This window comes from Myxocyprinus asiaticus, chromosome 17 (assembly GCF_019703515.2).
Source record: "Myxocyprinus asiaticus isolate MX2 ecotype Aquarium Trade chromosome 17, UBuf_Myxa_2, whole genome shotgun sequence".
NCBI lineage: Eukaryota > Metazoa > Chordata > Actinopteri > Cypriniformes > Catostomidae > Myxocyprinus > Myxocyprinus asiaticus.
This window is the reverse complement of record NC_059360.1, coordinates 38,784,119-38,801,914: the sequence shown is the minus strand read 5'-3', so window position 1 is coordinate 38,801,914 and position 17,796 is coordinate 38,784,119. Positions and strand designations below refer to the sequence as shown.

Here is a 17,796-nt window from a genome sequence, read left to right as displayed (position 1 = left end):
GAAGAATATTTCAGCTCTTTTGGTCCATACAATTCAAGTGAATAGGTGCCAAAAATCACATAAATCAGCATAAAAGTAATCCATATGACTCCAGTGGTTAAATCAATGTCTTCAGAAGCGATATGATAGGTGTGGGTGAGAAACAGATCAATATTTAAGTCCATTTATGCTATAAAATCTCCTTCCTGCTCAGCCAATCTCCACTTTAACTTTCACATTCTTCCTTTGTGTTTTTGGTTATTCACATTCTTCATGCATACGCCCCCTACTGGGCAGGGAGAAGAATTTATAGCAAAAATATCGATCTGTTTCTCACCCACACCTACCATATCACTTCTGAAGATATGGATTTAACCACTAGAGTCATATGGATTACTTTTACGCTACCTTTATGTGCTTTTTGGAGCATCAAAATTGTGGCACCCATTCACTTGCATTGTGAAGACCTACAAAGCTGAGATATTCTTATAAAAATCTTAATTTGTGTTCAGAAGAAGAAAGAAAGTCATACACATCTGGGATGGCATGAGGGTGAGTAAATGATGAGAGATTTTTCATTTTTGAGTGAACTATTCCTTTAAGGGGAACTGGAAATGGGTTCTTTTATGCTGCCTTTATATCCTTTTTTTGCATCTTGAAAGCTTTAGACCCCTTTGACTTGCATTGTATGGACAAAAACAACTAATTTATTATCCAAAATACCTTTGTGTTCTGCAGAAGAAAGTCAAACAAGTTTGAGATGGAGGACAATGATTTTAATTTTTAAGTGAACTATCCCTTTAAGTGTCCAAATACTTGTATAGCTCTGGAAGACTGAATAAGTTTAAGTGGTTGCTGTGGAAAAACACCAACAAATCAGACTTAAAATGACTGGAAAATTTGTTCAAATGCCCACAGTAAACTGTCTGTGTATATTAAACATCCTTACATTTAATGCAGCCTTAACCAAGTGGCACACTTTCTGGATGCATTTTATGAGAATGCTTAAACATCTATGATGTTTTGAAGTGGACCACAGAGTGCATTTACAATGGGCCACCATCTCCTATTTTACACTCGATGCAGAAGAAGTAAGTGAATTTTTGGCTACATTCCTGTTATATTGTGGATAAAGATGTCGTGAGCCAAGTTTGCATTCTAAAGCTCATTGTCTGTTGGCTTAATTCCTGCTTGTACACAGTGCGCAGATGGAAGTACATATTTGTGAGGAACACATAAAACAGATGAGACAGTTTACAATTCCATGCCACAACAATAAAACAAACATTCAATCCACCCTGACTCATTGAATGACTAAATCGAATGACGATGTAGCCAACTAGCACTCGGCTGAGGTCATAGCATGGGCCTGTTTCATGGTTGCCACCAAATAAAAGAGGTCTTTTAATAGTTTATATGACGTTTCTAAGCAGATTCTACGTGCGGTACTAGTTATTCAGCATTCAACTTTGCTCAAGGTATTTCAGCACTATCAGTAGGCTCAATCCCACCCTATATAGCTATCATTCTAAATTAAAGAGGTTTGTTTAATGCAATGATACACAGAGGTCTGTTTCTGGATATTGTGGAGTTGTATAGTTTGTTATGGTTTTGGCAATCCTAAAGAATGCAGCCACACCTTTGTTTAATATTACAACTATACAGTATGTCATCATCAATGACTAATGGTAAATCAGTCTTATCGAGCAATCATTAAGGGTCATTTGAATCAAATTAGAATTTGCACGGGTCTTATCAGTAGAATTTAATCAATTTTAATTCTTAAATGTTATTATGAATTGTCCAGGAATGAACTTCAAAAAATAGAACACCAACAGCTGAAGAAGTATGCATTTTAACAGCAAATTTCCCTTTTGCAAACATTTAATTTACAGTATGTTGTTCTTGTCATAACAGCTGACAACAAGTTGGACTGCATTGGGCTGTCAGACATGAGAAGCTCTGAGTGATTTACACTGTGATGCATAAGAATATAGTCTATTGGCAAGGTTTTTTTTTTTTTTTTTGCCAGTACCCTAAAGTCAATACATACCTTGGAATACTTGAAAGAAATTGCAAGGAAGCATCTTGTTTATGGTGTGGAATGTAAACTATTCCAATCTGAAATACTTTGAAACATTGTAACAATTATAAAAGCTCTACAAAAGGGGCTTAAAAAAAGAAATAATTTATTTGCGGAATAAATAAAAAAATGCTGTCTGAAAATAACCTTCAAAAAGTGAACGATTATTCGGTCTGGCAAGAATCTTCTGGCAACTTTTGCCAATATACATATTTATGTCCATGTAAACATAAACTGCATAGCATATTATAGACTTTATGGCTCTGCATATTTTTGTAATGTCCTGTTGCCTTAAGCTCTTTGAGGACTTTATATCCAAAAACAACACTCTGTCGTACCCCATGAATTAGATTGGGCTGAAAAACATAATTGCAACACTTCCAGGAAGGCTATAGAGTTCTGTAGAAGAACGATGTTGGACTAGATCACCAGACGCTATAGACCGGACACCCAAACAAGAGCAAGCTTGGTGTGTGAGTAAAGACGAACCCATCGACCCATTGCATGCAAGTCTGTAAGTTGAATGTCAAGTCAGGGGGACCCACCAAGTGCGTGTCATGCAACTAGGCTGAAAGAGAGAGCAATAATCTCCACCCTACTCATCAATCCTGCTATTGTTACAGCGCTATTCTTCTGGGAATCACTGATGTATAAGATAAACAGATTTTCATAATTTCACCAATACCCTGCTATCCTCTAAGTTTTCTTTTGGACAAAGATCTAAGGTGAAAACGACTAAATGCAGTCTCTCATGTAAACACTGTGTATACAGTTCGAGATTGATATGTGCGATTGAGATGCAAATGACCATAGGACAAAGGAATCCTTGTGTGGCTGACCTTAATTGGCTTGGATGAAGTTTCTGGGTCAATGGGTTAAGAGACAGGGCTGCCGTAGCCGCTTTGCCGCATATTTCTTGGTTATCCTCCACTTGGTCAAGCTGAGGGTAACCACCCTGAGATTCAAGAGCTTTGATCCACTTCGCCAGATGAACTCGATCTTTAGACATAAAGAAATGTTATGGTTTTTGGAGTTGAACCAGTTTGGCAGGATATTAGGAACCGTAGTGATAAACAAGAGCAAACACAGTTAAGGACGAGTTCATGTTGTCAGTCATAATGGAATAATATTTGTGGGAAAGGCCATGGCACTCAACTCGCTTTCAATGGGTGAAAGAGTATTGCGTTAATTGTCGTGCGTCAAAGCTCAGACTTATGCTTTTCCGACCGCAGCAATGATAAGCATCCACTTATCTGCTGTATCTACAATGATCTAATCATAACTAACGGTACATATCTGGTCTTGTCCTGACTTATCCAGCCTTTAATTTGAAATGTTGGGGCAAACAATCGGCTTTATCCATTATATGCCAAAGTTAAATTCACAGACAAAAATGAAAACACATTTGATCTATTTAAACACATTATCTATCTGTCTGCTGTTCTATCTATCTATCTATCTATCTATCTATCTATCTATCTATCTATCTATCTATCTATCTGTCTGTCTGTCTGTCTGTCTGTCACCCTCTCTCCTTTCTTCTCTCTCTATGCTTATTATAAGTTGGTTGGATGTCTGCCATTGTTTATGGAAATCTGGGGGATAAATGGAGTTTTATCTACAGTTAATGAAGATGAACTGGTGTTGAATTTTTAGTCTGTTACACCTTGCTATACCACTTTACAAAATATATCATACATCTTCATTTATTCACCTTTATTTCAGCTTAAGGAAACATATGGTTTCATGCAAATTCATGCAAGCATCTATATATCTATTTGTTCACGGGAAAAGTAATCTCCTTTGCTATCAATAACTGACGTATAAAAGCACTGAGTCACTTTCCGTCGTTTTGTTGCATGCACTGTGCGGAAAGAAAGCCCTCAGCATGACGTCATGCGCGCGCCACGAGATAAGCCCCGCGGACTTTATTTCAGTGCCCTGAATGTTTTACGGTATAAAAAGACGCAGTGCGATTCAGGAACCTGCCCAACGGATAGCCTTTAGTTAATTGTAAAAGCGGAAAGGAGGGCAGAAGTTTGGCACCAACGCGCTTCACTGATGTTCTGAGAAGAACAGACTCGGGTTCACCGCGCGTGCACGCCCACATCCTCAAGTCGGCTCTTCTTTCTGTAGGTTGATGAAAGTTTACTAGGAGAGGGGACAGCAGAGGAGATGGTATCTGACCAAGATGAGTCGGAAAGGTGAACTTCAATGACCAAACTTGCGCGTTAGCCACCTGCCATAAATCTGGGAGAAATGGGCATGCTAAGTGTGGACCTCCTGGTAACTTTGCAGATCTTGCCAGGTTTCTTCTCCAACTGCCTATTTTTCGTGCTCTACGACTCTATAGTGCTGGTGAAGCGTGTGGTGTCACTGCTGAGCTGCTCGGGTTCGACGGGTGAGTGGCAGCGCATGTTAACCACAGCCGGTGTGCGCTCCATATGGAACAGCTTTCTGCTGGACGCCTACAAACAGGTAAGGGTGACAAATCTGCTGCCTCAGACTTTAGGATCTAACCACCACATGGGGTATGCCTGAGATTTAGAGGTTTTCAAATTGATTTGTCTATGTTTTGATAATGTTAAGTATAGTGCAATGTCACACTTTACATTACATATGCATGTAGGCCTAATTGTACCTGATTTAACTTAAAAGTAGTAAAAAATACTAATGAACACTATGAGTCAAGTGAAGGCACCTTTTTCTTTTCTTTTCTTTTTTTATTTTATTATTATTATTATGAAGCATTTTTAAACAACAAAAGTTCACCAAAGTGATGTTCATTAACATAAATGTACTTACTTGAGATATATATATATATATATATATATATATATATATATATATATATATATATATATATATATATTGAATTACACTGAATAACGTTTGTAAAATGTGCAAATATATAATCAAAATATTTTCAAAATTTCCATGTCACAGTTCTAATAAGTTCTTAAATGCATACATTTAAATATACATAATTATAATAATAACAATAATAATAATAATTATATATATATATATATATATATATATATATATATATATATATATATATATATATATATATATTATTATTATTATTAGAAGTGTGACATGGAAACTCTAGTATAAAGTGTCACCCAAAGTAATTTGCCATTACCTATTTTGTTTATGGTGTGCATCCTCTAACTTTTGTCAAAGTGATATTTTGATTATATATTTGCACATTTTACAGAAGTTATTCAGTGTAATTCATTTTAAAGGTGTGTGCACTTTGCCATCCAGACAGTCAGTGACCTCTTTGGTCAATGCCCTTAATTCATAAAATGTCTGGATTCCCGTTCCTGTTAATTTTTAACCGAAAAATCCATCAAAGATCACCCAGTGGGGTAAAATATACTAGTTTATGGGCATTCATTATCTTCAACCATTAACTATGTCATTATTTGACATTTCAAAAGTCTTGGCTGAGGCAATCGTTTGGTGGCAAAATAGCAAACAATGAAGACATAGTGGGTTGTTTTTGGCATGCGTGTTTCCTGCCCCCCGTTGCACATCTGTTTAGCAATGTCATGCAATGCTTTTTATGCTCTTAGAGCAATGTCACAGAATGGCATTATCGTACGTGTCTTGCTTTATACTACAACTCAACTTCTAAGTGTTTCATAGGAACAAAGAGACCATGTGGTCTACATGTTATTATTTAGATTTAAATTAGAATTCTTTAAGGTCTTACAGATGGTGTTAAAAGGTGCAAGCCCAAAACAAGTAATTGGTTTAGAGCAATATCCAAGCTCACAATAACTTTTTTATACTTCTCAAGAGTGAAAACTAGTGACATCACTTGAGTTTCCATAACAACAGAGGCTGTTAAATCCACTAAGCTACAGTTAGTGTACTCATGAGACCACCTCAACTCATGCCATTGCCTATAAGTGGCTGGTATCTACCACGATAATAGCTTTATCTGGAAAATAGCTATACTGTAGCTACACCAAAAAATGAAAATTCTGTCATTTACTCACCCAAGTTCCAAACCTGTCATACAGATGAGTAGGGTGAGTAAATTTATTTTCATTTTTGCGTGAACTATCCTTTAATGCCACAGGGAATGATGAGTCATTTTCAGTGCGGTCCCAATGACCTCAGACAGTAAATTTGTGGATTTGACACTGTTCTGTGCAGGTGAAGCTGGGGGAGGCGGCTCCAAACTCCAAGGTGGTCAAAGTCCCTGGCATAAACAGACGATGGAGCATCAGTGGTAAGACCCATGACAAGTGCCACCTGCTGGACTTCGAGTCTCCTGACCGCCCACTAGTGGTCAACTTTGGCTCGGCCACTTGACCCCCCTTTATAAGCCAGCTGCCGGTGTTCCGGCGGATGGTGGAGGACTTTTCGGATGTGGCAGATTTCTTGCTCGTCTACATCGATGAGGCTCACCCCTCCGATGGCTGGGCAGCTCCTCCCATGGAGCCCTTTTCCTTTGAAGTGAGGAAGCACCGTAATCTAGAGGAGAGGATGTTGGCTGCCCGCAAACTTCTGGAGCATTTCTCCTTGCCCCCTCAGTGCCAATTGGTGGCCGATTGCATGGACAATAATGCCAATGTATCCTATGGTGTGTCCTACGAGAGGGTCTGCATTGTACAGAAGAATAAAATCGCTTACCTGGGGGGCAAGGGTCCCTTTTTCTACAACCTTAAAGATGTGCGGCATTGGCTCGAAAAGAGCTATGGGCAGCGATAATATCTCGAAAAGAGGTCAAATAGCCTTGCCTGTGAATGGTAGAAGAATTTATTTTTGTATAATGGAGAGAAACTGTTTAAAGGAGGCTCCGGTGGAAACACTTGGGCTGGGTTCCAAGTCCATTTTCTTGAATTGCTTAAAATGATCAGCAGGTGTCCTGGGTGGATGTCGACATTTCTAACCTCTTTAAAAATAAAATGAAATGAATATAGACACTTAAGTACTGACGTGTGGTTTGCACTTCAATTTTGAGATTACACATTATTGCCAGCAAAACCATTTGTAGATGCACTATTAATAACTTTCTCATTTCTTTGCGATTAATGTAGAAGTAAAGAGTGCAATATTTTATGCGACATAACATATATTGCTTAATAAAGATAAACCAAATTGCTGAACAGAAGAGAAAGCACAAGTACCCAGCTTTTATATGAAAAGAGAATAATTTATTTTTATTGACATTCAATGTTTGTTATTTTTAATATGTGGCCTGTTTATGCGCTTGTATTGCTTTCCATTCCCCTCTCTCTTAAACTGACAATCATTCATAGTCCATTTTACATGCACCTGTATCATCAGCTTTTACATCCTGATATGCTGTTCAGTCCATTTGCACCAGTAATGTGTCGATAATGCAAACATCGCAATACAGTATTCTTTAATGATAGTCATTTGGTCCATATTGTACATAACACAACAAACAAAGAGCAATTTAATGATGCTAGGATTGACACATTAAGAAGCATCGGTGGCCTTGCGTTAAACACATATTCACATCATGGCCGGGGCTCTGTAATGTACCTCTGTGCCCATGGGCTCGCTGGGGTGGGGAGGGGGGTGTGGTTGTCGTGCTGGTTCGCTGAGGCCCCCTTCAAGTTGTTGAGCGGGGGGTGGGGGGTACTGCTTTGCATTGAACAAGTACAACACGGACGCCTTTAATGGTTGCACACTGTTACCATGTCAACAACTGCATCTCCTGCTGACAGCGTTTAAATGCGCTCCTACCGCTGTGCCCCAAGTGAGTTGTAGGCCGGCCCCCATGGGAGCTGTAGGCCCCATGGCTTCAGCTCGTATAAGCCCGTCCACTAATGTGCCCCTGATCATGGCCACTGGGCTTAGTTCAGACACTTTGCAGTGTACAGGAAAGCTGATGAAAAGTTTAATGTGTGTTTTACTCCTGAATGTTAGAGAAATATTTTAAGAATGTTTGGATTGAACTGATTCTAACAGACCTGCAGTCATTCATTTGGGTCAATACAGAGTTGGTGTGCGCATGAAAATCACAGATGAAATGGTCCCCTGTCCTGTCTGTGGTTGGATGACAGACCACACCTCTCTCTGTCCTGATCCAAATGAACATGACTGCTAACATACTGAAACAATCACTCGCAATCTTAAAGGCTTTGAGTTTTGTTTCACATGGCTGTTTTCATGTAGTACAACCGTTCCTATTTCTTTGAATGAGAATAAGGAAAGAAAAAATAAAGTTGAACTGCTGCTCACCACGAGTTCTTTCCTTTTTTGTGTTTGACACGATTCTGGGAAATTTCAATGAGGGGTGATGGGATTGAAAAAGGGAGGAAAGAGGGAGTTCAGTGGAAAACTCCATATGTAATGGAGAAAACCTTTTGTTTGAGTGCTTGATAATAATAACTGAAAACGCAGCAGCCGTAAGGGGTCATGGAGTACATGCATGTTTTTTTTTTTTCCTTTAAAAATGTGTCCACAGTAATGTGCACAGTGATGGGCCTGAACATGTGCAACACAAAATCAAACCGTGTGACGCAAAAGTCTCTGGCTGAACTTCTGCGTCTTTGAGGCTGCCAATAACTAAATAGGAAAGTCTCGGGAAGAACATGCCCCTGGGAAGCATCATGAAACAGAACCCCTTGTTGTGGCCGGGCATCGCTTATCCGAGCGGAACTAGTCCATTCGGACCACTGAGACGTTATTCACAGACTGTCTCATTCTTGGAAAGCATCGTGCAGCACGATAAAGCAGGGTGAGTGCCAACACTAAAGATGGAGGCATCGGAAAAGAAAGTCACACAACAGCACCAAACACAAGCCCCACTCCAGGAAAGAGTCCCATGGTGTGCCTTCTAAGGAATGCGTCTGGTAAACAGGTACTGAACAGAATTCTAAGCAGCGTGTGAAGAACTGTTCTCATTTATAGGGCATAACAAGGATGCAAAACTGAAGAGGGAAAACCTGGTCCCATTTATTCAGATGAGGTCAGGACATGACGGCTTTTAAAAGCAGTGCTTTGCCAAATCGGCCTGTATAAATTCAAGCGAAATGTTGACGCAAGCATCTAAATGTATGGATCTGCAGTTCAAAGATAAGGCACTTATGTTCATAGTTCTATAACGGACTATTTGGTTTGGATGTGAACTGACCATTCTCTCGGGAAAATGAGCATATGCATAATATCAATATATACAGTAAATCAGCTCGGAGGCCAACCCAAGGGATGCCAAACATTTTATTCACATTTAATTCACTTTTTTCCTGCAAGTATACATCTGATGGGAAAAAGGAGATTTTGACTTGACATAGCAAATTAAGTCCTTCAAAGAAAATTTTCGAAAGTCTTTTGAAGAGAAACTTAAATGTGTAATTTTTGCAATATATGTAGGAAATCATGACCACTTTATTCTACATGGAGCGGGTTGCACATGGGGGCTGCCATGTTAGAATCACATAACCAGCCAAATACTACTTGCTTAATCTCAGTAACCATCCTGTTATTTGATACTTTCACTCATTGATTTAAGTAATCATGGCTGACTGTGAATACTACATTTCTACAATGGCATCTGAAACGGAAAAATACTGATTTTAAATGATGCTGCATCCAAGCCGCTAGGTGTCAGATAAGTCCAAGATGACACAAAGACAAAAGTTACTGAGTGCACCTTTAAAGAATCTTATCTATTGGTCATTTGAATGCATATGAATCTGCATTTGACTATATCATATTCTACCAAGAGTAAATCAGACTGGACCATCTGTGATGATGAGAAAGCAATTCTGTCCTACCTTCCGATATTTAATGTCTAGTCATATCTGGCTCTTCTCTGGTGCGCAAACATCCAGGTTTAATTAATCACCAGCAGATTATCTGAAACCATTTGAATGTTCTCTGTTGCATTTTCACTTATGATCTTATGCCAGAGGGGGAAAGCCCTGCTGGTTAAGTTTTCACAAAAATTACCCATTTAGATTTAGAATACGCAATGAAATATTCCAGTCTGACTCGCTGTATTTCCCGTTATATCTTCTCTGGGGAACATCTAAAGGGACTGGGTCACCTTGCTCTCTCACGCATTCTGATGTCATGAAACGAACAGCTCTAAACGATGCGTTTTTAAATAGATTGACTACAGATTGCAATGGATTTTCTCAAATGGACTCCTCTCAAGACCACTGGTTAAGCGGAGTTTATTGCGGGAGTGAGACCAACTCGGCTCATTACTCTGACAAAACATTTCAACATTCTGACATTCGCCCTGGGACGGAGTCTGTATTTCCAGCCGTTGCACAAAAGCATCTCTTGTTTTTCATGATAAGAGGAAAAACAGTTATTCACACTTTTGCAAATGTTATTTTGTTTTGCCAATACACCTCCATAGTAACAAAGACTGAACTCCTTGTTTGCAGCAAAAGCTATGTTACAGAAGCCTAATATTTATGTTGGCCTGACACACTTGTCAAACTAAATTTCTCTCTTAACTGCTCTTTTTTTCTTTTCTTATCCCGCCTTTTTCTCTCATCGCTTACATTTTCTGTCCATAGACCATTACTGATGTATAAAATGTTTCTTCATCTCATACTCCTCAAGCTAAAGCCACTAAACCTAGCAGGATTAGGCTTCTGGCTGTTTACATTCAGATTTCCTCTCCTCACGACCTTCAACCTTTTGATCTCCATTGTTTTATGGAATTCAGCTTGCGAAGAGCTAAATCTCAATATTATGCAGTAAGCTTTCAAGCCAGAGTGAAAACATTTTGTGTGTAGTTTAAAGCTATACTATCTGGATTGTTTTTTCTTCTTATTTTCTAACTGAGCCTGATCCTTTCTTTATCCTAATATTCAAATATTCTTAAAGTACTCTTAATTTTTAAGCAACAGTAATGCTGCAAGTATGGTAGCCGAGAAGTGCACAACACAACCAAATTAGCCAAGTAAATAAAAGCAGAAAACACAACCGGAAATAACGAACTAAAGAACACAACGAAATAAAGCCACAGCACAAAGGAAATAAGCCACAGCACAACTAAATTAAGTTGCAGCACAGCGAAATTAACAGAAATTTAAAAAAATGTAAGCATTGTATTTGAAGTCGCATGGTAGTCTGACTCAGTGCATTAGAGATCATGAGGCTGTCCCACGGCAAGCCACTACAAGAGTTCAATGCGTCACAAGAGAACATTGACACAGGAACTGAGCGTTTCCCCTGAGTGCTTCGGCATCTGAGCGGAGGCTACATTCTGCACACAGCCAATTTTCATGCAGGACATCTTTTAAGAGCTGCTGATACGCAAGTATAGCTGCAGGTACTGTGACATCATTTAAGCATCATTGCAAATGTTGATGAAGTTATGTGCATTAAGAGTTCTGGTAGAAACCCAACCATGTATTGGCCAGAGCACTTAAGGACAAATAAGTACAGTGTTTTTATAATTTTCTTGTGTTGTATCTTCTTAATTTTGTCGTGTTGTGGCTTGATTTTGTTGTATTGTGGCTTATTTCTGTTATGCTGTGGCACCGATCAAGAAATATGAGGCCGATTTTTTAACACTAATATCAGCTGATACCAATATCGATTTTTTTCTTAAAGTGCCCTTTGCCACACTTTTGCAAGTTATATGCTGCAGTTTTATGTTTATGCCACACACAGTACAATTACAGTAACACTTTACAAAAAGGTTCCATGTGTTAACATTATTTAACAACATTACTGTAATTAACATGAACTAATGAACTTAATGTTAGTTACAACATATACTAAATAATTTTTTAAATCAAAAGTTGTATAAGTTAATGCACATTAATGCACTATGAACTAACATGAACTAACAATGAACAATTGCATTTTTATTAACTAACATTATGATTAATAAATGCTGTAAAAATATATCGTTCATTGTTTGTTCATGATACCTAATGCATTAACTAATGTTAAAGAACCTTTTTATTATGTCACCAAAATTACATAAAAATTACATTAATTGTGAAATGCTAACATTTATTTGTACTGGAAACAGTTATAAATAGTTCTGTCAATATCAAAAGGTCATTGTGACATACTGGCAACCAAAAACCACAAGAGCATTACACACAGAAGAGATACTTTCAAAAATAAAAATATATCCATTACAAGCTCTAAAACTGCTCCAGTGAGAAATCATTAATAAACTCAGCAAAAAAAGAAACGTCACTTTTTCAGGACACTGTATTTTAAAGATAATTTTGTAAAAATCCAAATAACTTTACAGATCTTTATTGTAAAGGGTTTAAACAATGTTTTCCATGCTTGTTCAATGAACCATAAACAATTAATGAACATGCACTTGTAGAACGGTCTTTAAGACATTAACAGCTTATAGACGGTCAGGCAATTAAGGTCACAGTTATAAAAACTTAGGACACAAAAGAGACCTTTCTACTGACTCTTAAAAACACCAAAAGAAAGATGCCCAGGGTCCCTGCTCATCTGCGTGAACATGCCTTAAGCATGCTGCATGGAGGCATGAGGACTGCGGATGTGGCCAGGGCAATAAATTGCAATGTCCGTACTGTGAGATGCCTAAGGCAGCACTACAGGGACACAGGAAGGACAGCTGATCGTCCTCACAGTGGCAGACCATGTGAAACAACACCTGCACAGGATCGGTACATCTGAATATCACACCTGCGGGACAGGTACAGGATGGCAACAACAACTGGCCGAGTTACTGTCAGACTGTCCGCAATATGCTGAGAGAGGCTGAACTGAAGGCTTGTAGGCCTGTTGTAAGGTAGGTTCTTACCAGACATCACCTGCAACAATGTTGCCTATGGGCACAAACCCACCTTCGCTGGACCAGACAGGACTGGCAAAAAGTCCTCTTCACTGACGAGTCGCAGTTTTGTCTCACCAGGGGTGATGGTTGGACTCGCATTTATTGTCGAAGGAATGAGCGTTACACCAAGGCCTTTACTCTGAAGCAGGATCGATTTGGAGGTGGAGGGTCCGTCGTGGTCTGGGTCTGTGTGTCACAGCATCATCGGACTGAGCTTGTTGTCATTGCAGGCAATCTCAACGCTATGCGTTACAGGGAAGACATCCTCCTCCCTCATGTGGTACCCTTCCTGCAGGGTCATCCTGACATGACACTCCAGCATGACAATGCCACCAGCCATACAGCTCATTCTGTGCATGATTTCCTGCAAGACAGGTATGTCAGTGTTCTGCCATGGCCAGTGAAGAGCCCGGATCTCAATCCCATTGAGCACATCTGGGACCTGTTGGATCGGAGGGTGAGGGCTAGAGCCATTCCCCCCAGAAATATCCGGGAATTTGCAAGTGCCTTAGTGGAAGAGTGGGGTAACATCTCACAGCAAGAACTGGCAAATCTGGTGCAGTCCATGAGGAGGAGATGCACTACAGTACTTAATGCAGCTGGTGGCCACACCAGATACTGACTGTTACTTTTGATTTTGACCCCCCCCCCCACCATTTGTTCAGGGACACATTATTCCATTTCTGTTAGTCGCATGTCTGTGAAACTTGTTTAGTTTATGTCTTAGTTGTTGAATCTTTTTATGTTCATACAAATATTTACATATGTTAAGTTTGCTGAAAATAAAAGCAGTTGAAAGTGAGATGACGTTTATTTTTGCTGAGTTTATCTAGGATTTGTTTACTGGCTTTGGCGTCTTGTAACAAAATCACTAATTATTAAAGGTGCATTATATAAGATTCAGAAACCCTTGTTATTAATGACACCTGTGGCCGTTAAGTGAACTGCAGCCAGCTATCTGTTGCTCGTGCTCACGCTCACGCACACAATCCATAGGGACGCGAGCGAGCATCAGCCAAAACAATGACGTAACGTACAAAGAGACTGAACGTCATCCACCGGCATCATGCTGACAGATGACGAAGCATAATTAAAATTACACAGTTATGATTGTTTTACTACAAACTTTGAGACTAAACTAAAACTACTTATCAGCTAACAAAGCATACTGATACACACATACAGCTACATACTACCGAACTATACCAGACAGTTTACTGTTGCACTGCACTGTTGCACTATTGTGTTTTTTATGTCATATGTTGTACTACGATCAAGAAACCAGCATATTTGCTTAAATTTATCCTGTACACCTGACTTTTAGTATAAAGAGAAGATCATTTAAATTATTTGAAAGTTACGAAGCAAGGTAGCTTGCAATTCGACAGTGTAAGCAGGCAAGATCAAGTTAGCTAAAATTACACAGATCAATCCTTAAGGCACTATATTTCACATGCTTTGCAGTTATGTAAGCTTACCTGTCCAATGAGAAGAACGCCAATTCAGGGTCGGTTTTGAGTCCCAAAACCGAACGAAGTTCTCTCCAGGAATCAAATGCCCTGCCGATGTTCACTCTAGTTTTCGCTCGACCATGATCACATTCCCCCTTAGCCAGACGGGATTCAGTAGAAGGCTCTCGGGAGCATGCAAAAACATCACATCCTTTGGATTTTCCCGGCAAAACTGACCCGTTCCCTTCGCATGAAAATCAGTCTACAGGCTTTAATATGCAATCTAGGAAGTCCGGGAAGGGCTCATTTTTTTAAGTTGTGTTACAAGCTGTTCACACATTGGCAAAAAAAGGTGAATATTACATGAAAATTGTTACATACTGCACCTTTAAGCAAATGCGTGAAGACGCTGTGCTGTTATTGAAGGTTAAACAGTTACATCTGTTATTAGTCGTATTGTGACCAACATGAATCTGATATAAATTGGGATCCTCACAGAATAGCGCTGGAATGAGTGACTGATGATGACATATTGAGAGCACCTAGAGAGTGTGCATGTTTGATTGACACCGAGAGCACTCATGTTAAAGAGAGTAAAGCTAAAAGCGCTCAGGATCGCTCAAAAAGTCTCTATCACTCCACACAACATCTGATTGTCACGACTTGTGCTACATCACATGCATTCAGATTTGTATTTGCATGTTTATTTGTTGTTTAATTCGTTTTTATACCCGTTGGCAGCCTCTTTATCATCTTCCTGCTAACTGTGCAACCAGTCAGAATAACTACCGTAATGACTCTAGAAAATGGGCAATTTAATATTCATACACGTGCAATTCGTACACATTTTTAAAAACAAAACGGCATATTCATGTGAATTACATTATGTCTGAAAGTTAAAACTGCCAACAACTCACCCTCCTGAGGGCTGAGCAGGTGCTCATTCATTAGAGTAGCAGTGTATGTGTGATTCCCTACATGCTGCAAAAAAGACTGGCCCTGATTCTAGGCACGATCGGCCGATTGCGGATTTAAGAAGAATATCGTCCTTTTTCGATCGGTGGCTGATCGATCGGTGCACCCCTAGTCTCTTCAATGGCATGCACTGTATAAAGATATCAAAAAGCTAAATCTAATTTTCCACAACTCATGCTGACTGGAGTTTTTTGATTATGACATTTCTTGGAAAGATATTTTTTTAATGTCTCATCAGCGCAATGGCCCAAAAATACTTAGTAGTGATAGTTCACCCAAAGTAAAAATGCTGAACACAAAGATTTTTGAAAGAATATCTCAGCTCTGTAGGTCCATACAATGCAAGAGAATGGTGGCCAGAACTTTGAAGGTCCATAAGCATACAAAGCATGCACTCACTGAGCACTTTATTAGGAACACAATGGTTCTAGTAAAGTGCCCGAAGTGGTCTTCTGCTGTTGTAGCCCATCCGCCTCAATGTTCGACGAGTTGTGCATTCTGAGATGGTATTCTGCTCATTACAATTGTGCAGAGTGGTTATCTGATTTACCGTTGACTTTCTGTCAGCTCAAACCAGTCTGGCCATTCTCTGTTGACCTCTCTCATCAACAAGACGTTTCCGTCCGCAGAACTGCCACTCACTGGATGTTTTTTGTTTTTGGCATCATTCTGAGTTAACGCTAGAGACTGATGTGCGTGAAAATCCCAGGAAATCAGCAGTTACAGAAATACTCAAACCAGCCTGTCTGGCACCAACAATCATGCCACAGTTGAAATCACTGAGATCAGTCCCTATTCTGATGGTTGATGTGAACATAAACTGAAGCTCCTGACCTCTATCTGAATGATTTTATACACTGCACTGCTGCCACATGATTGGCTGATTAGATAAATGCATGAAGTAGGTGTACAGGTGTTCCTAATAAAGTGCTCAGTGAGATTATATACCTATCATATCGCTTCTGAAGATATGGATTTAAAAAAATTTGTCGTATGCATTAATTTTATGTTGCCTTTATATGCTTTTTGGACCTACAGAGCTGAGATACTCTTCTAAAAATTTTAGTTTGTTTTCAGAAGAAGAAAGAAAGTCATACATATCTGGAATGTCATGAGGGTGACTTTTCATTTTGGGGTGAACTATCCCTTTTAACAACTGTACAACCCATTAAAGAGACTTTATGTAAATTTGAGCTAGCCTACTATCCAACACTTTATTTTAAGAAAGGAAACGTTACATATTTATTTATGCAACACACATGACTGATGTATGTCAATAACCTGTAATAAGCTTCCCTTGTCCCTTGTTCGAAACCCCAATGTTTTCTTTCTTTCTTGGTATACAAATGTTAGTTTCCTATTAAAATCATGGTTGGGTTATTGGTTTGAGTTAGGGATGGGTGATACCACAAATTTTCTTTTCGATCCGATACCAAGTACTTTTAGGCCAATATTGCCGATATTGATACCAATACCAATACCTCTTTTAAATTGAATTTTTATGAATTCTTTGGATAAAATGAGTAACTTAAATTGGCTGCTTTGTTTACCCTCTAAACATTTGTAAGTATAAGCCACATATAAAACTAAATAATTAACCACAGATATTATTATATGGTTACTATTACAAAAACCAAGTTACTGTATGGATACTACAGTAATGCTGTAGTAAAACCATAGTTAACTGTATCAACCTTGGTTACTGCCAAAAAAAAAAAAAAAAAAAAAAAAACATGGTTACTACAGTCGTGGTTACTAGTCATGGTTAATACAATATTACTACATTAAATCCATGGTAAGTTTTCATAAGTGTATTATTTATTAATGAGATAACAGATCATTATCAATGTTTTAACAACTCTGAATTTAAATAAACCTGTAAAAATGGTCACACAAGCCCATTATAATACATGCCACTTCTAGGTTTGTCGTTACTTAATGTGAATAACTCCAGATGCTGTTTTTCTGTCATTACCTCAGGAAGGCATTGCTCCCTATTTGAATGAGGGCTATGACTGTAAGGGTGAGCGCTGTCTGACTGCTAGTGTGTATTAGCATTTCTATATAGTTCCTGTGCCATGCAACTATTCGCCAATACAGTGTTTCCCAACCACTGTGCAGTGAAAGATTTTCAGGTGTGCCATGGAAAATGATCAAATTCCACAAAATAAATAAATGCATGAAAAAATAAAATAATTTCAGGAATCCAAACTCCTCACCTTTCGGAGAAATTCGCCGTTTTGAAACCATAATCGGTCACTTTTGTGCAAAAAGATTAATGTGCAAAAGTGACATATTTATACACGTTAAGCGTCTTTCACATGACTCGCGTCAGCACTGCAGAATACATTGAAGTCTATGAAGTGACGCCACTTTACACCAAAGTGTTATATACACACGTTTTTGCTTCACCAATAATGTCTTTGAGAGTACTAAGCAACAAGAAATATTTAAAAACTGTCCAAATTTATGAAGAGACATTGAATGTCCCATAATTTCTTTTAATTAAA

The 17,796-nt window shown here is 38.8% G+C and overlaps 1 protein-coding gene across 1 annotated transcript; it reads left to right on the top strand.

The window, feature by feature from the left end:
- The first annotated feature begins 4,007 nt into the window (after nucleotides 1-4,007).
- dio2 (iodothyronine deiodinase 2) lies at nucleotides 4,008-8,295 on the top strand. Its single transcript, XM_051722063.1, has 2 exons — nucleotides 4,008-4,540; nucleotides 6,236-8,295. The coding sequence occupies exons 1-2, from the start codon at nucleotides 4,322-4,324 to the stop codon at nucleotides 6,791-6,793; spliced, it is 777 nt and encodes a 258-aa protein (XP_051578023.1). The 5' UTR covers nucleotides 4,008-4,321; the 3' UTR covers nucleotides 6,794-8,295.
- The last annotated feature ends 9,501 nt before the right edge of the window (nucleotides 8,296-17,796 follow it).